Raw genomic sequence first — 25,834 nt, 5'->3', positions numbered from 1 at the left:
TTTTAAACATGAGTAGTAAGTAGGTTTAGAACTCAAATTTCTTTTAATGTCTTGTAACCACTTCATTTGTGATAACATGTTCTTTTATAAGATGGATATATATGTTTGAAACAAAAAAAAAATTGTTCAGGAAGTTGATTTCTGAAGGTACAGGACAAAATTCTAACAATATCTTCTGTTTGATCTCATTGTTGTTCAGCTTGATTTAATTTGAATCTTCTGTTTTCTTTCAGATCGGAATTCATTATTCAATAAGGGCAGTCGAATCGCAAAAGAAAAAGATGTAAGTAGATGATTCTCTTTGTCCGATGCATGATGTAATTACTTTGCATTGAAACTCTTCTGGGATTCTGGTTAGAATTGATCACAGCAACGGTTGCTTGATGTAAGAGGCACTTAATGGATCATGCTTATGATATTAATTATTGGAATGTCTCTCCGGTCTTGATAATTTCCAGCCGACCATCCTACTGCTGAAACATTGCCGAATGTGGTGTTTGCAAACTTTGCACTAAAACAATTTCCGTTACTCTCAAATTGTAGACAGTGGAGACTTGTATGAATGCGCTAGCTTCAAAACATATTTTATGATTCTTAATGAAAAATTGTAAACTTCTGAAGAATGGTGACTTCCGCAAATCTGAAGGACTTTCACGAAACATGTTTAATATATGTGCTGTGCCACCTGTGTACCAGCTCAAGGTGTATTAACCGGAAAACACAGCAATACGAGACAAACACCATTGTCAACATTCAAGCATAAACCTGAGATCTGTGAGTCAACTTTCAACATGCAGCCGCGTGCCATCACCCCTATTCATTTCACTCTGTGGGGTGTGGCGAGAACTCGAGATTTAAAATACAGATCCCAAATATTTGATCTGAAGAGTATCACAAGATCCAGCACAAAATCCTGTTTCTTTATTTGAGAAATGTGCATGTTGATTTCTGACTCTTTGCACGGAAGGAATTGCAGAAACGACAACTATTGAATTGAAATGTTCTGTATCAAAGTGTGATCTGTAGAATGTTTTTTTTCAGTGACAGATATTCTTTACGGATATGGGCAGGATTTTGTTGTCAGCCTATGAACTGAGCTTTCTTTGTTTTTCAATATGAATGAAGATGTTTGACGTTAGTGGTAAAAAGTTCTTAGAAAATGAAAGCAACAATTTCTTTTTCTAACCCCTGCAAATAGAAAGGTTCATATCAATATAATTGTGTATGCTAGCAATAGATTGGTTTCTGTGAGTTTAGGTGTGATATATGTGGTTATCACATAGACTACAGGTGCTGTAAGTCTGATGTGGCCTGTGAAACATCTGGTGAAGTGATGAAAAATCTCTCTCTCTCTTTCCCCATTCTCTCTCTCTCTCTCTCCACTCTCTATCTCTCTCTCCATTCTCTCTCTCTCCACATTCTCTCTCTCTCTCTCTCTCTCTCTCTCTCTCTCTCTCTCTCTCTCTCTCTCTCTCTCTCTCTCTCTCTCTCTCTCTCTCTCTCTCTCCATCTCCACTCTCTCTCTCCACTCTCTCTCCATCTCCACTCTCTCTCAATTTCCACTCTCTCTCCACTCTCTATCTCTCTCTCCATTCTCTCTCTCTCCACATTCTCTCTCTCTCTCTCTCTCTCTCTCTCTCTCTCTCTCTCTCTCTCTCTCTCTCTCTCTCTCTCTCCATCTCCACTCTCTCTCTCCACTCTCTCTCCATCTCCACTCTCTCTCAATTTCCACTCTCTCTCCACTCTGTCTCTCTCCACTCTCTCCACTCTCTCCATCTCCTCTCTCTCTCCACTCTCTCACTCCACTCTCTCTCTCCACTCTCTCCATCTCTCTCCACACTCACTCTCTCTCTCCACTCTCTCTTTCCACATTCTCTCTCCACTCTCTTTCTCTCCACTCTCTCTCTCTCCATCTCCACTCTCTCTCTCTCTCTCTCTCAATTTCCACTCTCTGTCCACTCTGTCTCTCTCCACTCTCTCTCTCTCTCTCTCTCCGCTCCCTCCACACTCACTCCACTCTCTCCCCACACTCACTCTCCACACTCTCTCTCTCTCCCCCCCCCCCCCCCCCCCCTCTTTGGCCCTTTCTATTTCTTTCTCCCTCACTTTCTCCATCTCTATATTTCTACATCTATATCCCACACTCTGTCTATCCCCACTCTATTTTTCTCTCTTTCACCCTCTCAGTCTATCTCTCCAACATCTCAAAGGTTTCAACAGTCCAGTTTCACAGCAAACAGTCACAATTTGCCCAACCCGGAACCAGAATAGTTAAATGGGCTATACAACAAGTAGCTGTCAGATGTTAAACAAACTGGCCAGTCATGAAGACCAATGTTTATGGTGAGGTGTTCCTGGTTTTCCGATGTCTTGTCAACAGTAATGGTCACTGCATGTAGCCCTGGCCTGTTGTCAAGATACATGGGACCCAAAAGATTCAACATTGGACTGTTTCCTCCACTTCCAGTTGACATCTGGGTGGACAGTGTCAATACTACATACTGTCACCTGTTTGTTATCTGTCCACATTCAGGGCTGATAACATGTATATGAAAGCCCCAACTCAGAATATATGATCAACGTAGGTATTTCTGGAACTAGTGGAAAGATGGAATTGATATTCATGTGAAGTGACAGTCAAATTTCAACATTGGACATAAGTGAAAATCATTCAACAAATGCTGATAAGAAAATAAGGAAAATATGAATTCATGTTTGGGGCTCAAGATCAAAACACATGATTCTTCTCGGCCATAATTTTTTATTTAGTTAGGTTTGACTCAGTAGTAGACATGGTCAACATATCGTGTTGATACTAGTTTCCACAATTTACCATTTATTGTAAATAAAACTTTGGCCACACCATGTTCAGTGGACATTGTAAACATGGCATCTGAAGGCAAAGATCCCGAGTGTTATGATTTTGTATTGACGCCAAAAGTTCTGACGTTTTTTGTTTACAAGGTGTAAAACCAGAATAATCTTATATCAATACTTTGTGTACTAGAGATATCTCGGACTGTTCTGGGCCGAAGAAATGGACTTCCTCAGATTCCAGAAATTATCTTGAAACATAAGAATTCCATTGCCATATATCTTATAGCATCTCTCTCTCTCTTTCTCTCTCTCTCTCTCTCTCTCTCTCTCTCTCTCTCTCTCTCTCCCCCCCCCCCCCCCCCCATCCCATTTCTTCATCTTTAGGATTTGTTATAATGTAATTTTGTTCACAGTTTTGAGGGGGTGGTGGGGTAGCCTAGTGGTTAAAGTGCTAGCTCTTCACACTGAAGACCGAGGTTCAATTCCCCACATGGGTACAATGTGTAAAGCCCATTTCTGGTGTCCCGCGCTATGATATTGCTGGAATATTGCTAAAAGTGGTGTAAAATCATACTCACTCACTAACTCACTCAAAAAAGTACCAGAATCGGTACTTTACTAAGAAAGTGTTAGCCCAAATATAACATTTGTTGTATGAAAGAATTGGGTGGTCCTTAACAATTTTGAGTGGTATAGTTATAACGAATGTGATGACTTGGGCAAGGTCCTAGGAGGAGCAATAAGGAGGAAAAGCATTGAATGCTTAATTTTTGCTTTATTGCATCAAATGCAATATTACAATAAAATCTTAAAATACCTCTGAAATAAGAACTTAAAAACATCAAATTTTGAACAAAATAAAAGTTCAGAATCCTAGTGTGTGGTCTTTCTCTGTGTGTTTATTTCTTTCTCTTTATTGTTTTGTTTCATTTATCAACTTTTTACACCAACCAAAATAACAGTAACCTCTGGATGGTATTAAATAACATTGAGGGAATTTTGGCTTCATCCGTATTCTTTCCAGAATGATATTATTGAAGTTTGAAGTTTTAGAATGTTCGACACTAACAGCCTTCTATAGTAATGTTAATTTTAATGCAAATTTGTATGCAATAAAATGAATATTCAAGTTCTGATTGTGCAACCCGTTTACCTTTCATTACAGGGCAATAAACAGCAGTTATATCACAGCACTGGTCCACATAATAGCATATAGCCCAATAAAACAGCAATTAGCCACCTCTATGGTCACTATATGACCTTTAACAACCCTCACATCACAATAACCCCAGGTAATAAAACCCAGGTGGAATCGACATCCCTTTGATTGACAGGCGAGACACCCTGTGGGTCTGGTCCTGTGAGAATATAGCCGTCCAACAGGGGGCGCCCTGCAGGGATCTATCAAGGGACTTATCCCCATACTGTCCCTTTAATGACTTTGATAATCAGCCAACTTGTGTCTCAGAGGAATTCTCACATCAACATCTTGGCTCTGTTCTTGCCCTCAGCTGGCTTGGCTAGAGCTTCCAGCATCTTATTGGTCATTTGGTTCTGTTTTCCTGTTAAGGATGTTTGTAAACAAAGAATTAGTGTGAATATGTGATGCTTTTTTAGGATAATAACTTTATTCTTTCCAATGATGTTTCAACCTCAATAAAGGGGCAAGAAGTAGCCCTGAAACGTCATTGCAAGTATGAAGTTGTTATCCATGAAAAAATGTGTCATATATTCATGTTCTCCTAACTTCTAAATACCTGTCTAAGACTTCAAGGAATTATTGTGTATAACATGTTATTGACAAAGTGATTAGAGACTTATGTCATGTCGCAGTCTGCAAATTATCTTCTACTTTTTCTGTCAAAGAAATATGGAACTTATGCCAAAAAGATTTGAGTGACACGTACAAGAGTTTGTTTTGGACTTTACATTTTGCGGAAGTTCAGCTTATGTTATGAAAGTTCTGTAAATTGTAAGGAGGATCTGTGTAATACTTGTTTTGTCCAAGGAATATCCTTGAACATTTTCCAGGTAGTTCTTATGTAGAACTCCCATTTCTTATTCCAATGCCAGAAGAATTGCTTAATTCTGAAGATAATGGTTGGCTTGAGAAATTTAGGAACCATTTTATGTACAATTGAATGTCTGTCAAATGCTTACAAATTTGTTGATATTGGTTAATAGAATCAGTTTGAATAATGATGTGGTGTTACTCATATGGATCAGTGCAGTGGCAGTTAATATTGTATTACGATATACATTGCAATACCCTTTGTCTATATTGTAAAACAGGTTCAGTAAGGTCTTCTGGATATGGTAATTCATAGCAAAATATATCACTGGTGTGTCAATATATCGTTGTTCCCCTTGCTAGCAGAATATGTATTCTAACTTACTCATTCGATCAAATTCTGAACCACCATTTATGAAAATATGAATTAAAGTTACAAATTCTGACCATATTTCTGAAGGTTTATAATCTATACCAAGTTTCAGTTTCAAGTGACAAGCCCTAAAGGGTTAAGGAATCCACACTCTCTGATAACGGCAGCCATTCATGCAGAGAGGATTAATTTCCGTTTTCCTCCCATTACACACTAGTCTGTGTAACTTGACCAGGTTGTGGTAACTGACCATCAGACATTTCTCCACACGTCTTTGCTAGATTAGACTTCGATAGATTTCTGATCAATGGTGTTTTCCAGAGCACCTGTTGAGTGTTATTTGCTTGTTTTGGAGTACCAAGTCACCGTTGTTGTTTTTGGAGCAGTATAGTTGTCACATGTTGGTTGGCCGAGCATGACCCTAGCGCATCTGAGGGGGGTGAGGATTTGGGGGATTAGATTTGGCTCAGACTCTGCCATGTGGGGGACAGTAATCTCCAAAGTAGACTGGTGGCTATTGTACTGTATATACTACAACCTTGTGACCAGGATTGGATTTGAAGAAGCAGGACACTTGTTTGTTGCAATGTAGGTTTTTCTCTGTCCATTGGCTTTTGCTTAGCATAGTCATCCAAATACTCATCGCACCGAAGACCCAGGTCGTATTCCCCAATATCTGAAGCCCATTTTTTGCCTCTTCCCAACTCATCCCAACACACACACACACACACACACACATTGAGTGAACCTATCTTCAATCTTAAAGTACATCTTTCAAATGGCTGGACTAGGGCTCATCTGTCTGGTTATGATTTGAAAATTGTTGCTTAAAGTCGCTACATTAAAGATGTTTCTCTTCAAAAGTAACTTCTTTCTTAGTTGAAATGAATATCCTCATATAAAGTATTTGAAGTGTGTTATTGTTTAAGGCATTGTGATCGTTGTCTCTGAGATTAAATATCGTACAGTTTGTTTGAACTTGATTGGTGTCTGTGAAATTAAATATCTTACAGTCATGTTGAACATGATAGGTGTTCCTGATATTAGATATCTTACAGTTTGGTCGCATGTGTCTTTGATTTCATGTAACTTGAGTCTAAACTCTTGAGAAGAATAACGCTTCAGTATTTTTCAATACTTCAGTACAGAATTTGTGAAAGTTTGAAAAAAGACAACGTTTATTGCTTTGTTTGTTTTGTGGCTGTCAGCCTGGAATTGTTCAGGTGTACATTTCACTGAGGTGCTAGAATGTATGCTCAGTGTGGCAGCATTGTGTGAAAAAGCTAGAATATTTTCAAATACAAGGAATGAAAAATACAAATATGGTTACAATATTAAATAGAAATCGTTTAAATGACTTGTTTCAAGATGATCAAACTTGCACTTCCTGTGATGTCTATTTATATTTTGAGATTTAAATAAAATGCGCATAACGTCAGGAAAAGGAAGTGTCAAATTCATTCCTGCGTCTGTCCACTTGAGTGTGCATCAATACCCATGATGCACCTGATCATTGTCACGGAGCAATGTAATGCCTATTGACATTGCACAGAAGATGACACGGAGAATTTTGTCTGAAAAATGAACTTTTCAAATAAAGATTTTACAAAGAAGGTTGCTTTGTATTTGAAAATTGCATTGGCATATTTTCCATGTTGATATTTAATTTGTTTTGTCAACAGAACTTTAGGAAAGCTTTGGAAAAACTGATTAATATTGAATATATGAAGCAGGGATGATAATCCCTATAAAGTGAAATGATTTCACAGAGTTTAACATTATTTGATAACACTTCAGACTCGTTTGTCAAAATATGTTTTTCACGATTTAAAACTGTTCTTGTATATATACACTCAAAAGAAGTTAAGGAACATCCGATTTATTTTATAACTATAATTAATCTGTCATGTCATGATAAGACAGACTAACTACAGTCATATGAAAATTATCTTTAACTTCTTTTGGGTAGTGGGGCAGTCGGGTAGCCAAGTGGTTAAAGCGTTCGCTCGTCACGCAGAAGACCCGGGTTCGATTCCCGACATGGGTACAATGTGTGAAGCCCATTTCTGGTGTCCCCCGCCGTGATATTGCTGGAATATTGCTTAAAGCGGCGTAAAACCATACTCACTCACTCACTCACTCACTCACTCACTCACTCACTCACTCACTCTTTTGGGTAGTATATCTTGATATTCTTTGAAAATTGTATAATAATTGCATCACTGGGATTCTGTAACTTGAGCATCATAAAGTTCTGTATAAGAAAGCTGTAAAATATTTATGGAATGGACTGTTTCGCATGCAGCAGACATGTTTCTGCAATTTTTGGAATCTGACTGTATCTGTATGTGACTGTGGTTGTTACACATGACCAGAGTGCAGCATGAGATCATCTCAGGATCATGGCCAGTTGTTTTTTCTTCCGAAACCTACAGCATGGGAAAAAAAATCAAAAACAGTGTGACACGTTGCCATGACAACATCACAAAAAACAGTGATTGGTTGGTTAGAGATTATCTGAAATTGACATAATCTGTGTTACAAAGGAACCATGTATATTTTTTTTGGACGTAGACTGATTTTGGGTTAACGTTCCTCGGGATAAGTCGGACATGTTTTTTTAGGATCAGTGCGATCACATTTAGATAAGATTTAAGAAAACAGACAGACGTATGTTGTCCACGTGCAAAGACTTGCAGTTTGGTTCATGGTTTTGTTGACTTTTGTTTGAATGTATAGTGCCTTGTTGAACTTGAAGAAAAAAAGATCAAGTTTCTTGTTAAAAAAAACTATTAGTGACAGATTTTATCTTGGCTTTGATTTGTTGCGATGAAACACAGTTTTGGACCTCTGGCAAATAGCATATGGTTCCACATAAATGAAAAGAATTTATTGATGTTATCATGTTTATGTATCCTTCACGATGTTAAAAACGTTCTAAGGAAAACATCATCAGACTGTTAACACCCTATAAACATAGCATTCAAATGAAACAAATTTATGTGTTTGATTTCAGTTCATCGAGAAATGATTTTTTCATGATCACAAATATCCCTTGTGATGTAGCTATTTAGTTTACTAGCAGTAAAGTTGAGAAAGATTTATAGAAATTGTAAATTTCTAGTTTAATATATATGTATCACGCATAAATGTTTTATTAAGAAAATTACTGTAACTTGAAATCGTTCCTTCAATTATGCCATTGATTTTGTTCAGGTTAAAGGATACACCTGTGTCTTGTGACACAAGTTACACCATTTTTAGATTAATAATTACTGAAAAATGTTGAATTATATTCTTAAGTTATACTTGTCAGTATTCGTGACAAATATTTCTGTACTCAGTATATATTGGCATGTTTAATATGAGCTGAAAATCAGGGAACAAATGTGCCATTTGTTGTTGTTGATCTTGGTCTAGATCAAAATCTGTCTTTATCAACACTTAAATTCCAACAACAAATTATCCTTTTTGATCAGCTTATACAACAGATGTCCACATTGTCATAAAACTCCATTCATTTTTCTTTAAAACCGGTGAATCATAATTGATTCAAACATGCCATGGGTTTTATTCCTCACACAATCGGCCTAATAATATGTCATAAAATAATTGAGATTCATTCCGTATGAGTCAAATGTTGTTACAATAAGTGTGACCACAAAACATGTGTTTAGCGTTTATTTCACATCAGTCGACTGAACCCTGGTATGAAAATGCTATTAAATGTGATTAGTTGTCGTACTAACAGCACGGGGTCAACAAGGTCATATCCTCCTGTTCAATAACTACCTAGGTTAAGGGGTATAATCTGTTTATCAACATATGTCAGTGTTGACTCCTGTGCTGCAATTTAATTTCACTGGTATGTGTACCAGCACACATACAAAAACGGTCAAGTGTCCAGAAGAATGGGGAGTATGGTAACGGTCACTTTTGAACGGTCACCTGCAATATAAACATTGAACATGGACGCTGTGACCCTTGGTGCTTCATAAGTCATGCATGGAGACATGTGTGGTCAATATTATTAACTTTATGACACATGGTATCAATAATTCACGCTTGCCAGGTTTATCATTGTCTTGAAATTGTTAACCTGCTGTGGTAGATTAGACATGTTCCTTTTTCTTCAGGGAGAATCAATATTTCTTAACATGGTCTTATTTGAGAACAAAAACATCTTATATATAGATGTGAATTTATTTTCCTTTCATCACCCTTTGTCAATATTCTTCATATTCACTGTGCAGAGTTGCCTCTCTTTGGTGTGCCAGGAACCTATGATCTCGGACTCATATCTCAGGTTTGCACTGATTATGTTCCAAGTTTGTCAGCACTGCTATGATATAACTGGAATGCTGTTCAAAGCCGTTAAACCCCCAAACTCACTCATTTTTATTTAGTTGATATATCGTAGGGTCAGAGAACAACTCAACAACTCACTATTCTGATTTCATTATGCATGTAAAATTTAAGCCTATTTGTGCATAGAGTGACATATTACTAATTTCTGCTGAACCATAGCGTCTTACATTCAACAGAACATGATTTACATCCAATCTTTTCATCAAAATTTCATGAATACAAACATGATTTATAACCAAAAAAAATCAATTTCAACTTGCACTGTTGTATATTTCCGACTGATAAGCCATGTTATATAATGTACCACCACTGAAGCAGGAGACATATATTCCACCGGCGATGACTGTGATGACATCGTGATGCCATGCTCTGATGGATCAAATGAAATTCTCATCAAGAAAAAATGCACCATATAACCAGGCATGCAAGACTGACAACACTGAGGTATTTTCTCAGGACAGCCAACAGAACTTAAATAGGGTCATTCAAACATGGAGAAATACTTTTCCCTTCTCGTTGGAGAGGCGCTGAATCTGCACTAATGTCAAAAGAAAGGACACTCACAGTGTCCCTTAGCGTTGGTCCCAGCATTTGATCTTCTCTTGTCCAAGGGGCCCTAGGGACCAAGGACTCGTTTTCCCAAACAGGACACCAGATTGAGATTCTTATAGGGGTCTTCCTCGTCTGTCTCTCAGACCTGAGAGTATTAATTAGGAATCGATCCAACTCAAGTCAAACTATTTGGCAAGTCTAGATCGAATAACTGAACTTAAGCATTGTTCTGGGCTCCATTTGGAGTTTATTTTATTTCTGAGACTAGATGTAAGTCGAGGGTCTTCCATGTACACGAAATTGTCATGCCTTAAATATTGAATTGAGTTACATTTCCAACTATTTGACAAAATGTCATTAGCCAGATAGGATACATTACATCGATACAGGAGATAGTGAGTGTGAAATGTGATATTTTCAGTTCTGCCCCAATAGACATGGTTAAAACAGGTCCTTTTGTACCCTAGGCACTTTCCCCTATAGTGCAGGACTACCTTGTGCTGCCCCACACAGTGGGGTGGTGGTGCCTACATTATAATGGCTGATGCTCTCACTGATGACCACTGGTTCCTCAGCTCCGACTTGACCACCTTCATGTTACAGCTGAAATGCTGTGGCGTAAAAAATGTTTCACTCACTCACTTCCTGTGCTGAAACAGTGGGGTGAGTGAGTATGGTTTTACGCCACTTTTATCAATATTCCAGCAATATCACAGCAGGGGACACCAGAAATGGGCTTCACACAATGTACCCATGTCGGGAATCGAACCCGGGCTGTAGGCGTGACAAACAAACACTTTAACCACTAGGCTACCCAACCGCCCCCTGAAACAGTGGCAAGCATGATTAACCATGGATTAGACACCTAGCTCACTGAACAGCTGCTGAGGATAAGTGCAGTGTGTTATGTGGTCTATTTCTGTTTGCAGGACTGACGACATATTTCTTTTTGCATGATATGAGCATTTTTGGCACCAGGACAAATCACAGTGGCAGATATTGTCTTCAAAGTGGGCAGGTTATTATGTGCAAATACCTTGGCAGAGTATCAAGGTACTGGGACATGTAATGTAAAAGATTTCTTGTGGTTTCATTGTCTTGGCACGCTTTCTGTACTATTTTACCTGCTTGTTCAGCTAGAGGATCACTTTCCCTTGCCTCCATCCTGATTGTTTTCTATTCATCTTGACCAAATTCAATTTGTATGTTTAAAAGATGTTTTAATTGGTTTGAGATAATATCCAACGATTATGTCACCTCTACCTGGTCTAGGGTCGGTGGGGTTCCCTGAAGTTAAAGCGTTTGCTAGTTAGCTGAAGACCCCATATGGGCAAAATGTGTGAAGCCCATTTCTGGTGTCCCCCGCTGTGATATTTGCTGGAATACTGCTAAAAGCAGCGTAAAACTGCATTCACTCACTCACTCACTGTACCTGGTCTAATGTATTTGCCTATCTGGTCTCCTAGCAGGCAACTAAAAACAAACCCTTCTTTTGCCAATTCAGATGGTTCCAAGTCTATTGATGTCTATATACACTGAAACCTTGTTTGTTTGGAAACCCAGCTTTCTTGATAATCACTATTAATATAAAAACGTCTCTGCTAGAGATAATATGTCTTGTTTATTTGCTGAAGGGTTTAAAAGGCAAAATCGTGGTGAAAATTATATGAATGAATCACTGGAATCAGTGATGATACCAGGAATGTCTTTACATGTGAAAGGGACATTACTTGGTGGCAATGAATTCCTCTCTTGGAAATGTGTTTATCGCAAGGATTTCTCCGAGAAATTTGTGTGCCACAGGTTATAGCAGGATATGTCGATACAATTCCACAGTGGGGTGTTCATTTGTGATTGATGTCTACGAAGAGACAAAAGAGCTTCTCTGTACATAGCACTGACTATTTTGGTACAAATGTGTCTAGCTCAGAATTGGGGATAATCTTTGGAACAATATATTCTGCTCTGCTTATGAAACTCATTTGTTCATCTAGTATAACGTCAGTTGAGACGTCAGTGATAAAGTCATGAAAAATGTATAGGATACTAGTCCCCTGTATGAGCCAACTGTGAATATACAGGCAGCGCCAGTGATGACGTCTGTCTGTGACATTGTGGTACAAACCGAAACCGCAAATGTGACAACAGCTCACCATGTTGTTTTTGGCAGCTGCAATGTCAGCAAAAAAGGCAAATGGCCGCCGTTGTTCTAACACAGGACTGACCACACTGGCAACAACTATCTCCAAGGATTGGGTCAGAAAGTGTGAGTTCATCTTCATGGCAAACAAATACTAGATGAACACCGGGATTGTTTGGTATTGTGTAACTACTGCTGGAGTCTTGTGTTATTTCTTACAAAAGTTGAAAAGTTGTCTTTGGACAACAGAAACCTTAGATTCTGTGGGGAATATAGATGATTATTCAGTACTTGCAGAATGTATTTTGACAGCTTGTGTCTGTATCATTGACAATCCTTTGGTTATAGGATCTGAAAAAAAATCATTAATCTGATTGCCAAATCTGTTTTTCCACTATCCTATCTTTCAGTTGTATCTTTTGGCTTTCTGATATCAAGTTATAGTCGAGGAAGATGTTTCAGCGTGATCCTATGGATGCTAGACTGCTACTGCAACTGAGGGAGATTTAGAGAAGAACTGAGTTTCATAATTTGGAGCTCATTTTCAGCATTGTTGTACTTATTGTCTTGTTTGAAGGTTTTACTCCATCACTTGTGTTCTAATTTTCTGTTTTATTGCTATATGTTTGTAGTTGGCAATATTGCTTGGACATAGTCCCCTTTATGAAGTCCTTCCAGCTGATCTGTACTGATGGAAATGGTTTCAGCAAATTGCCCTAGGGTCAGAATCTGCTTGATTTGAGTGAACTTCATGTAAAAGTATACTGGGGTTATAACGTTCCTTAAAATGTGTTATTATGTCATCCTGGTACATAGTCCTTGTGCTGGTGTCGACCATGACTGCACCTTGTGGTCAGCCCTGCAATAAGCTGTGGCCATGGTCAGTCATGTGTTGCCGTGTGCTGGTTGAAAGGGGCGAGGTACATGATCGGTCTGAACTCTTAACAGTTTGGTCTTTGACATATCTTGTAAAGATTATTGGCTACTAGTCATGGTGTCAGGATGTTCTGGATAGTGGCTGGTGGTCAGACCTACTTGACAGGGAGATGGCCACTGATAATGAGATACCATCATTACAAAGGTGATTATGGTCAGTTACCTTGACCATCCAGGCCTCGGGGGGAACAACTCTGTGTGTGATGGCTCTTCTTTCCTAACAAGCCTTGTTCCTCGAATGATCAGTGTAACTTCATTTCGTTTATTAGATAGACTTACAATAGTCGTAACAATAAGATCGATTTGTGGACCCCCTACGAACATCCATCCGGGGACTCAAGGTCAGATGTAGGGTCAGCAATGACCACCTACTGCTCATGGACAAACAGACAGGGGATGTCTGGCTGCCACAAATCTTAGGAAGTGATATGGATCTATTAAAGTTGAATGGTTACACAAATTTTATGCAGTGACTTACAGTAGAAGTGATGTTACAGTAGAAGATTGGATTCTGGGATTGAATTGTTAAAATAAACGTTTACTCAAATACTTGTATGTATTATATATTGGAAGAGCAGGTTTCCTGGAAAGGTGTAAGAGCAGTTTTCCTGGGAAGGTGTAAGAGCAGTTTTCCTAGAAAGGTGTAAGAGCAGTTTTCCTGGGAAGGTGTAAGAGCAGTTTTCCTGGGAAAGTGTAAGAGCAGTTTTCCTAGGAAAGTGTAAGAGCAGTTTTCCTTGGAAGGTGTAAGAGCAGTTTTCCTAGGAAGGTGTAAGAGCAGTTTTCCTAGAAAGGTGTAAGAGCAGTTTTCCTGGGAAGGTGTAAGAGCAGTTTTCCTGGGAAGGTGTAAGAGCAGTTTTCCTAGGAAGGTGTAAGAGCAGTTTTCCTAGGAAGGTGTAAGAGCAGTTTTCCTAGGAAGGTGTAAGAGCAGTTTTCCTAGGAAGGTGTAAGAGCAGTTTTCCCGGGAAGGTGTTAGAGCAGTTTTCCTAGGAAGGTGTAAGAGCAGTTTTCCTAGGAAGGTGTAAGAGCAGTTTTCCTAGGAAGGTGAGACAGAGGCTTGTTGCTCCTTCAAGAGTTGAATCCATGATTGCCGTCTGCTAGTGAGTCAGTCAAATGTCCAGCCCCCACCTGCCCAAGGTCGGGCAGACAGAACTCTCACATTACAAACACTTCTCCCAACTAATCCCCAAGATCTAGCAGAGAGCAAGTACTAAATCCTTGGGTATTTTCCCATGTCTGATTGACATTAATGGCTTGATAAACCCACTAACCCCTTCTTGAATGATTGTTCACCTCTTGCTGTATTTTTGTCACAAATACCTTCCCCATTTGGAAAATACCCTTCATTGATGCTAGTGGTCACTTGTCAGTGTCATCGTCAGTCCCTCAATGGGGGATGCTAGCTCTGTCACTTTGGAGGGTGTCCATTGAAGCATTGGTGTATAGCATTGTCTCCCCCTATTATAACAGAGCAGGGACTATCTTGGTGGTTATAGAATTATGTCAAAGACCGCAGTTTGTTTCCAGACATGGGTGTAATGTGTGAAGTGTCACATGCTGTCTGGAGTGTTGCTAACAGCAGTGTTGAATCATCCTCACTCATTCCACGCAGCAGATTATGTATAGTGTTTTTATGTGTACATTTGTTCAGTCAGTGTTGTATCCAGTGTTTGAAATAGAACAATTGCCAGATTGCCATCAGGACCCACAGACTTTAGAAGCTGCAGGCCCTGACTAAACTCTTCAGGCCCTCGTTAATAAAAGTGCAGCTCATTGTGACAAATAAATCAACACATAAATTTACTCCAGGGTATAAGGACCCACACAAATTTCTACTTGTCACGGGTCTGCAGGCCTGCCTCTGGGACCTCAATAATAGATTTCATTTTAATCAATATTTCACTTCATTTATCTCAATATCTAGAATAGACTGCACAGGAATGAGAAATGATTTCGATTATGATCATCATCTTTCATCCAGAATGTCATTCAATGAAAACAATAATATTTGTCCGTACATGCTACATGCATGAAAACAAATCAATACTGGCAGAGAAATGTATTCGTTTGAATTAGGTCTTGTTGACTTGCTATGGTGCCGAGTATAATTAAGTTTGTGTAAAACTGCCAATCCTAATGTCCAGCTGGCAAAATTGACTTTTCGCTTGGTTCACACTCCCCACAAACAAATTAATTCCGCCGTTTAAAATTTTCTCATGATCAGAAGTGACCAATCTCAGATTCTGTATGGCATCTTTAAACAGTTACAACAAGGTCAAAAGTGGACACACGTTCCGCCAACAAACCCAATCCAGGTTTTACAGCCACCATGAAACATTCCATGCTTGGTGGATTTTCTCAGTTCATTCAAAGTTGTCACTGTTTCACTTAAGTCTTTCTGATGGTTTGAGGTGACATGCTCAGCAAATATGGCCACTTGTGGTCAAGCCTTGGGAAACTGACCGTTATTTGTTAGGGGTGTGCTAGCCACAACAGCATTAGTTCTGTCTAAATACCTCCCAGGTAGAAATTAATTCAAGACTACCTGCTTGAATGGTTGACTATAGCAATGAGATTAATACCTTGGTTGTACATTTTATCACAGTTTATCGGTTGACCATTGTCCATCGATGTCCATTTTTAACACTTACAGGACATCCATAGGTCACAGAGCCTTAGCAGTTGGAAAAGTAGGCTTTTTATGTGGAAATATCTAATTACGAATTTGTGATAAACAGGCTTAATGTCATTCAAAATGGCTTTATGTTAACAATATACAGTCAGTGTGGCATATCCAGAATTAATGAATATATCAGCAGTTGTTTGAGGAAATCATGCATTTAGATTTTATGGTTCAACATGGGTGATCTTTTCGGATAATTTGGATTTCAGTGTAAATCTACTTTCTTGGTTGCATTGAAAAAACCAAACACTTTTGTTGTTTTGACAATAATTGGTCACTGGTTGTCTTATCAGGATCAGGTGATATGTTTTCTGTGTCATTTCCTTGTTGAGGTATGAAAGTTGTGATAGAAGTGCATTCCTCGGGTTTTATATTGTATTAATATCCTTCATGCCTGAAGGTGAGGTCTCAAACCAGTGAGGGTCTTGGTTTATGAATCTTAATATACCGTATTCGACATAATAAGCGCCCAAGGCGCTCTCAAAATTAGAAATACGGGGCTCTTATTAGAATATTATTTTGGTGGAAAAAACAGAGTTGAAATATAAATTTTCTTGGTTTATATGCTGACGGCCTGACTGTTTATATACGACAGATATATTTTTCCAGTAATTTAATTTAATTATCTAAAATTCAAAATACAGTAAACTACGGTTATAACGAACACGCTTATAACGAACTGACGGATATAACAAACTTACTTTTTTGGTCCCGACTTCTTGCTGTAGTTATGCTGTATATGTGCTTATAACGAACTACGGTTATAACGAACCAAAATTAGTAGTCCCTTTGAGTTCTTTATAACCGTAGTTTACTGTAGATAGAACACAGCCGTTCGATTGAGCTGAGGTTAACTTGACTATGTCACATGACTTTTATTGACTTTGAAAAAGCGTGCAGCTTTTTGCTATAAAGTGGGGTAAAAGGGATTTATTCTTCCTGTCAGAAATCCATGTGCTGCCTGTTTTGTTCATGGTGGGGTATAAGTGATTTATTCTCCTACTGAGAAATTTATTTCCTTCCAAGGCAGATACAAAGTATTTTATCAAGGTCACGTGAACCAATCTCATCATTCTGACATGGAGTATGATAAATGGTGTTGTCCAGTGAAAGAATATTCAAGTTATATGACAAAAATTATTGAGTTATTATTTAAAAGATAATATTTATATAACAGCTCTTTTCAGAAGCTTGAACATTGGATCAAGGGGATTATTGCAGTAGTAAGACCATTGTTATGTTAAGCTTACAACTGATTATTATACAGTTGGAATTATGCCATATTGGGCCATAACGTCATGTTCTATCTGATGATTATCTGGGATAATCCGGATTAACATCGATAATCTGGAATGGATGACTATTAACTTAGAGCGAAAAGTCCACCAGTCTAACATTTGTAAAGTGAACATGCTAAATATGCTGTACTCTTGTATAATGGCAATATGCCAACAACAAAAAACACCATCTGTTTCATGTTTCAAATTGTTTTTGATGGGGAGTCTGGTTTCTGAATAATGATGTTAGGAAACAGAATAATTTGTATCAATCTATATGTGTGAAATGGTAGCAAGTATGATTGATGTAAAATGTACATCTACTTCAACACTGTACAGTGACCTTAAACCTATGCTTGATAATTGGTGGTAAGATGTAGTACATGATTCCTAAGCTAATATAAAACCAAAAGGTGTTTATGCTTAGTCATCATATTGCGATTTTTGTAGAAGCATGTAAATCAATCTCTTTCACATTTTTTCTGTAAAGATTTAAAAAGTATTAGTGTGTTTTTAGATTAATATTTTTTTATTCCAATTTCTGATAAATAAAAGCGACAAAAACCCTTTCCATATTCATAAGAAATCTCTGCCAAAAGCACAGTCGATTGTACATGTCCGACGATATCATGACATGTGTTTATGAATCACTGACAAATACTTATGATACCAGATGTTTGCGAAAAGGTAAGCAAATTTGGTGTTCGGAACAATCTCATTAAAATCAGACCTGAGTTGTCGCTACCGCTAAACAAAGATCTAAAGACATCCCATTAGGGGTCACGTCTGAACCAATCAGAGCATCACTTACCAGATTATGAAAGTGACAGTCGGAATGTGATTTCTAATCATGCAACCTTGAAAACGTTTACTCCGAATGATAGTTACGGGTTTAACGACCGAATCCATACAATCTAGACTATCTATTAGCCATTCCAGAATGGTCTTTTGTTTAGGTTTCAAATTTATAATCGAGAATTTGTCAAAATATGCTTGGAAGCGTAGTCGCCAATTTGAAATTAGTGCCGTAAAGCATGAGAAAGCTGCCATCTGATTGGTCATTCCATTAGTCGATCAAAGTTCGCGCAAGGTTGGTCTGACGTGACCCGTAATCAGGGATGTCCTCAGATCTTTGTTTAGCGGTAGCGAGAACTGAGATCTGATTTTAATGAGATTGGTGTTCTGAATGTACATATTATGGTTTGGTTATTTTCTTATAACATTCTATATGTATTAGAGTTGAATTTGGAAATAAACTTGTTTTTTACCCCAGTGAACATGAAATCAACTTTACTGACCATGGACTGTTTTGAAAACTTTTTGATTGTCAAAAGGTTATAAATTTCCTTTTATTATATTTTCTCTTAGGTTACAATTATTCATAACAGCTGGTGTTTGTCCTTATATATAAAAAACCCAATACCCTTGATCTCCCATATGAATGTAACCATACAGCCATGGATGAGATTATCATATAGATATGTGTTTAATCTCCAGATACAGGTTGACCTAATTTGAGGGGATTATTTGAAATAAGGTACTGATTTACTCAGGACAAATGCTATTGTCCACACGACAGGTTATTGTGACAGGTCTTTTTGACGATGTTTGGGACAGATGTTGTCATATTAGGTTTTCCAGCAGACTAGTGATAGGTGATATGTAATCCTTGCTATCAGAATATTGAAGGTGGGTATGATCCCCCTCTCTCAAATTAATTTGACCTAGAAAGATGTTATCTGTAATGACCTAGATTCATGATAGATAGTATATTACTTCAGTACAGATTTGTTGCTCACGGTAATGTCGTTGCATTAGGGATACAAAAATGTCAAAACTCATTGTAGTGTATTATGCGCTACTCAGCTGTGTTTTTTAAAAAAAAAAGTATGCACCATACTTAACAAAGTGCGATATCTGTAATGAATAATTGTAATTACTTTATGTATCATTTGTGCACTCTACCATGATCTGTGTTGCTAAAATGGCATTAAACCATACTCACTCACTCACCCTTGTCAAATTTAATCACACAGCCCTCCTTGAATTGGCACTGAGTCTGCCTTGTATTAGGTTTATTGGTTCACAGATACAAAGATATTTTTTTCCAGATCTGTGCGATTTGAGACCTGTTATCGTGGGCTAATAAACTGTAATCATTTCACTTTATTATATGGCCTGGTGCTAAAAATAGCACTCCAATCAAATTACTCTCTTGAGCGAGAGAAAGTTTGCGGTAAAATATTGATAGGTTCAAAGGGGTGACCTTCCTCCCCCCAAAAAGCTATGGTTCTGAATGGATCCAGGGTGTTTCTTAATCATAAAAGCATGAAGATATAATACCCTGGAAAACTGAGGATGTGTTGACCACAGTGATATTGTTTTGTGTCCATGTATGGCTTGTTCTTGTACTTGCTGCTGTCTGCCATCAAACCAGACCTTCAAGAATAGCTGAAGATACTTAAACAGGCACCCAGCTGCTGATGCATTGATACTTTGATGAAGTGTCACAGCCCTGTTCACTTTGTCTGAGGACTTCAGACGACTTGTAAGTTCTGCTCTCTTTCTATCACCATCAAACCAGAACCAATGACCTTGAGAGTAGCTAACCTTCAGAGTACAGCGCCTGCAGGCATTTCTCATTTCAACCATCTTAATTTGGTTAATTCGGACAAGTGTTGATTTAACCAAGGATAGACTTGCTCTTGGCTCCTTATCCCAACTGTTGATATCTACTACATCAATCCTTACTCTTTGTCCGAACCCTTTGGTTCTCAAATGGATTACAAAACATTGCCTAATGCATTTATCCACACCTTGTGTGAGTGTTGGTACTAGGGATGAGGGTCCTCCAGGGAGATAACCTCAAACCTATGTTATTGTATAGCAAGTTCCTGTGGCCTGTCTTTTCACTATTGTTGGGGGGTTCAAAGATGATGTTAATTGCCTTGTAGTGAGTGAGCATTGTCCATCTTGCTCCTGTGGTCAGTTGGGGACAGGTTTATGTCTGATATTATCTAAATGCTGTTGTTGGGATTATTGTAGCCACCGGCCATTTGTACCAACAGACAGGTGGATAGTGTCAATCTTTTGTTGGGATTTAAAGTGACAAGACGGTTGATGACCGGATGTCTGTTGTAGTTTATTAGAGGACTGGACTGTCAACTCTTCATGTTGATTAATGTGGGGATTATGTTTTTGTGAAGGAAGCTTACTTGCTCATTATTTTGTCCTGCTGTTGTTTTCATCCCTTGTTATTATGACCATGATGTTATGTGACAGATGTACAGACACTTATACCCCACCCCACCTGCCCTACCCTACTCTCCGTCCTATTCATCACAACCTACCCTCACTGTCACCCCCCTCATCACACCCTGCCCCATCCCTCTGTGTCACCCCCCTAATCACCCCCTACACAACCCCACCCAACTGTGTCACTCCCCTCATCACACCCTACCCCATCACCCCATCACCACACCCTACACAACCCCATCCCACTGTGTCAACCCCCTAATTACACCTTGCGCCACCCTACCCTACTGTCACCAACCTCATCACACCCCACCCCACCCCACCCCACCCCATCCCACCCCACCCCACTCTGTCACCAACCTCATCACACACCACCCCACCCCAGTGTCACCCCCCTAATATTATTGACGTTAGAACAAAATTATCCCAAAGAAAACAACCTAACTAGACTTACAAAACCGCAGTCACCTTAACATAAAATAAAATTAAATAAAGATCATCCACAATGATGCATCAATGCAACACGTCAAAGTTACAAGTACTCCCCAAAAACAAAGAATAAATTTTTCGGCCCTAATTCTTATGTCTCCCACCCAACTCATTTTTAGGTATTTTTCTTCTATTTTCGTTACTCCCTCCCGTCTTGGTATTGGTATTTTCCACAGTTTTCAGGAAATGCGACATATTTTCTTATACTACTACAATTAACTTACAGGAAACAGGTAAAAAGCCTCAAATATCACTTGTTCCTGCCATGTCAGATCTTCTATTTCTAGGTCCGCCATACCCCCTCTCTTCCTCCTGGCTAGGATACCTGCACCTCACAGCTAAATACTTAAAAAAATTCACAAGTTTTAAATTTCAACCCATTAGTGAAGAAACAAGTAACCCTCCCTTCAATTCGACCCTCTGCGAACTTTGCCCATTCTCCGCCCAAAATTCCTTCACATGTGGTCGTTGTGCTTTGTAGTGCTGAGTCAACACATCTCCACTAATGCTGTGATAAAGCATTCTTCGTTGTTGTGTAAGGTCCTTTGTTAACGGTTGTGCAAACACGTGGTTCACTTTACACTGAAGTCCTTATATCAGCACAATCAGAGGTCCCATCAGGGGTCAACAACTGTTTTACAATATTTATTCTATTTGACAATCGTGTTTGAAATTTGCAACTTTGTTGTGTAATTATTCTCAAACCGAAGGAAACTTCAGCTGAAGATTTGATGTTTGGCCATTTCAAAATAATGAAATATTTATCATTGATAAGGAAGCTTGTTTGATAGGCATTACTTGGAAGTTGATGGATGACAAGATAGACATAATTTTATGTATAACAACTTGAAAAGGTTGTTACTGTTAATCCTCTACTGTTAATCCTCCACCTACTATATATATTCTGTACTATGTCCCTCATTCATTGCTTGACAACGGTATAAGGATCTATACCGAAACGTCATTTTTCACAGTATTAAAGAAGTTGTTATCCATAAAATTGTGTCTATCTTGATAAGGAAGCTGTCTTTCAATAAGATGTGTACTCTGATCATACAGTAATCATTGATAAGGCACATGGCATCAAATTGGATGCCTCAATGACTTTGGTGTGATGATTTTCCCCCCTCAGTTTTATGATTTTAAAAAAGTTACCGTATTCGATGTAATAAGCACTCAGGGGGCTCTCAAAATTAGAAATAGGTAGCTCTTATTAGAATATTATTTTGGTGAAAAAAAAAAGAGAGTTGAAAGATAAATTTCGTGGTTTATGCTGACAGCCTGAAATTTTATGTACGACATATATTTTCCAGAATTTCATTGCCAATAATTAAGTGTGCATATAACACACGAGTGCATATTTTACGCGAATAAATAAGTTTTATGTACATAGATCAATCGGAAGGGGTGCTAATTGGGATTGTTCACTAGCTAATATATCAGCAAATATCGCCATGGGCGTTTATTACGTCGAATACTGTATTTCATTTTACCCAATTTAATTTTATTGATAGGGGTTTATCTAGAAAATGGAAAAAATCTCCATTAGCTTGCTATGGCTTTCCACGAACTCTTTCAGGCAATGTGGCTGGTGTAAAGTTGAACTCATGTTGGAAATTGAACCTCTTGTCACAGGTATCTGGTTGTCTTTGTCATATAAGTTAGTCGTTTCACCAATCTTTGATTATACCCGTGAAGATCCTGGTTAGAATTGGTCATCAGCAAACCATGCTTGTCAAGAGGTACGTAATGGGATCGAGTGGTCAGACTTGCTGACTTGGTTGATGTATGTCATCGTATCACAATTGCGTGGATCGATGCTGATGGTGTCAATCACTGTCTTGTCTGGTCCAGATTCGATTATTTACAGACTGCGGTCATATAACTGGAATACTGCTGAGTACGTTAAACAAACCAATGACTGATATCAAAACGCTATCACAGGGCAAGCTTCATCTTTCTAAGTTCCAACACATTTTCAAAGATTTTACTTTTGCAAGTGGTTATGGGTGTCTTTTTTAAAAGTTTTTCTGACCTCATTTTGTTCACAGAGGTACCATGGGAATGACCTTGACCTTTCCTTTGATTGTACAGAGATTTGCAGAAGTGAAAGTTAATCTTCTATAGTGACCTTGTCAGTTTCCCTAGTGACCACGTTCGGTGGCCATATTGGCAGTTGGACTTTTTTCCAATAACTTAAGCCCGTCAAGGTTGAAATGGTGTTAAAAGGGGTATTTTAAATGTACTTATTGCATTCTAGTGTGTTTATGGTTCAGTGAGTGAATGGTTTGAGTAAATAGGTTGATTTGTTTCAGCTTTAAGTTGAACCTTTATAAGGTTAATACTTGTTGGATGTTGACATGGAGGAAATTTTGATTGTTTTTAGATATATGCAAATATGTTTGTAGGATTTCTTAGATGATGACCATTTGTAAACAAAGCTTCATTGGTTCCCAGACGTCTGGGGGATGAAGACATTGAAATGGAAGACAACAGTTTACTTTGTACAATAATGCTCATTGGAAGGATTGTTTTGTTAGTAGTTGAATCTAAATGTGACAAAAATCAGTTGAGAGCGTCCTCTGTTTCATACTGTTTATCCTAAAACCTGTAAATATTCAACTATGTCAACCTGTCTGAGTTTGTAGGAGATTTTCCTGGAAAAAAGCAATAAAACTCAGTGTTTACGATCAGAAGGTGAATTTTACAAATTCTTCTATATCATAAAACTGCTTTAAATCAGCGGTAAGTTTTTCATCAGCTTCCGTACTTCTCTGGGCAAAATTGTCAGTCTTGGTGTGATAAAAATATAAGAGAATCATGAGGCTCTTTCCTCAGACAGTTCTCCCAACTTGATCGGTCTGCGTCAGTTGGCCTTGACTGTCATATTCCACATATTTGATTTTTAAATTTTGATTTAGGTATGATAAATCACTGAATGTCAGCATCTTTGGAAAAAAATATCAATTGATAAATCATGTGTCAGATTTGAAGTATTATAAAGACATCATTAATCAATGGTCTTGAAATCACGATGGCCAAGGCCTACTCTTACATTGAAAAAATATTTACTATGAGGCAAAGATGCACCCTACTTTAATTTTGAGTCAAGATTCACTTGGAGGAAGCCTAAAAATCTGTTTGCTGCTGCAAAGACCACAATAGAAAACATGCCAATTGAAAAAAATATTCCGCACTAAAAGTAAAATATTTAGATCTACCAATAAGAGTTTTTCTGTTTTACTGACCTTGAGAAACCCTTGTTTATGCTTCATATCGTGGTTACATTCTACCAAACCATTTCTTTCCTAAAGAAGACCAAATTTGAATAAACACTTCTTGTTAAAATTTGAAAAGTCCTCATTTTTCAGAATGGTAGTGCTTGCCTATGTTTCTAACACTGATCCTCTTCAACATGTGGACAAAGCATGTGTGTTGCCATTTTAATCCTTGGATCACTCCTATGTAGATCTGGTGTACATGGTCCTCATGAAGACAGCATCTGTCCTGACAGTCTGACCTTGACCTTACTGGCCAGCAGATACCAGTGGCCATCTTGGTCAACAGTGTGTCCAAAGTTATGCTGGCCATCTTAGTAACACCTTCATGTGAGTTTGGATAATCCCAGAATCACTGATTTAAGCCTTATTGAATATTTGACTTGAGACAATATTTAGGTGTTTAAATAGATGTGTTGTGGTTTTGATCTGTTTTCTATTCTTCAGCATTGCCGTCATGTATAACATTTTGTCCATGTTATTGGTTTCGTCATATGTTCTAGGTGCAGAGGCTACAAAAAGTATCAGCCTTATGGTTTTTGTCATTTCTCTGTTTTGGGACCTTTGCAAGAATAAGTGATGTCGATACTCTAGATCTTTAAAGGTTTCCATTTTGTAATTCTTTGTGAAGCATTTCCTTTGATGAATATCATGCTGACATTGATTTCTCCACACATGCTCTGGCTAGAAGTTCAGTCCTGTAGACCTATTAGGTCAAAGGAAACTTTACAATTTACAGTTTACAGTTGCACAAAAAGCTGATGTGGGATGATTTAATGATGCATGGTGATTCTTGTTTCAAGATGTGAGTGAATGAGTGATTACAGTTTAATGCTGCTTTTAGCAATATTCCAACCATATTTAGTGGGGACACCAGAAGTAGGCCTCGCACATTTTTCTCCATGTAGGGGAATCAAACCTGACCTCCAGTATCATTATTGATCATTGTTCATGCAATCAACCACTTGTTAGCCATGACTTTTTTTTTATGCAGTACTGAAAATGACTTTCATTCACACAGTTGCATCGTTGCAGACCTATTGATGTATGATTTTCGGTCATACTGTGCATTTTGTTCTTTGCATAAGTGCAACAGGAAGTGCAAGATAGGTGTGTTTATCAAGGTCGTCATGTTCTTTGATCACAGCGTGGAGCAGTTGACTTGATACACATGATGCTGTGATGAGACTCCTACGGAGCCTTTATTGTAACATAGAACCTTTGTGCACAAGGTAAACAAATACTGTAGTCGTCTTTCTAGCAGTTTTCTATTTGGATCTTAGTTCAACAGTTACAGAAACAGCACAGACAACAAGTAGAACATGTCACACTTAAAGTAGCTAGACCAAGATGTACCTAGACAGACCCTGCCTACACTCATTGTAGCTAGACCAAGATGTACCAAGACAGACCCTGCCTTGTAGGAAAGCAAGTAAATAACTCACCAAACCAGACCAATCACACCAAACAAACCCAAGCAGAAACATATGAAGACTACTAACCCATTGCTTTCATAACATTGACAATTTGTTTTGACGTTCAAATTGCATTCAGATAGAAATTGATATGAGAAATATTGACAGTTTCAGGGAACGCTTATTGATTTGTCTCTGATGAATGTAGTGAAGCGTTATTTGGCAGATAGAAGATTCGGCAGG

At 38.3% G+C, this 25,834-nt stretch overlaps 1 protein-coding gene across 7 annotated transcripts in view; it reads left to right on the top strand.

Moving 5' to 3' along the window:
• Positions 1 to 25,834, top strand: part of LOC139454064 (protein spire homolog 1-like) — a 130,603-nt gene that overhangs the window by 25,228 nt on the left and 79,541 nt on the right. For all 7 annotated transcript variants that reach the window (XM_071235561.1, XM_071235560.1, XM_071235563.1 and 4 more), the window contains exon 2: positions 234 to 283. In XM_071235561.1, coding sequence (XP_071091662.1) covers positions 234 to 283 — 50 coding nt within the window. The remainder of the gene's footprint in view (positions 1 to 233; positions 284 to 25,834) is intronic.

The sequence above is a fragment of the Haliotis cracherodii genome, unplaced genomic scaffold (assembly GCF_022045235.1).
Source record: "Haliotis cracherodii isolate W230 unplaced genomic scaffold, xgHalCrac1.p SCAF_10, whole genome shotgun sequence".
NCBI classification, from domain to species: Eukaryota; Metazoa; Mollusca; class Gastropoda; order Lepetellida; family Haliotidae; genus Haliotis; species Haliotis cracherodii.
This window is presented reverse-complemented; position numbering and strand designations above follow the sequence as displayed.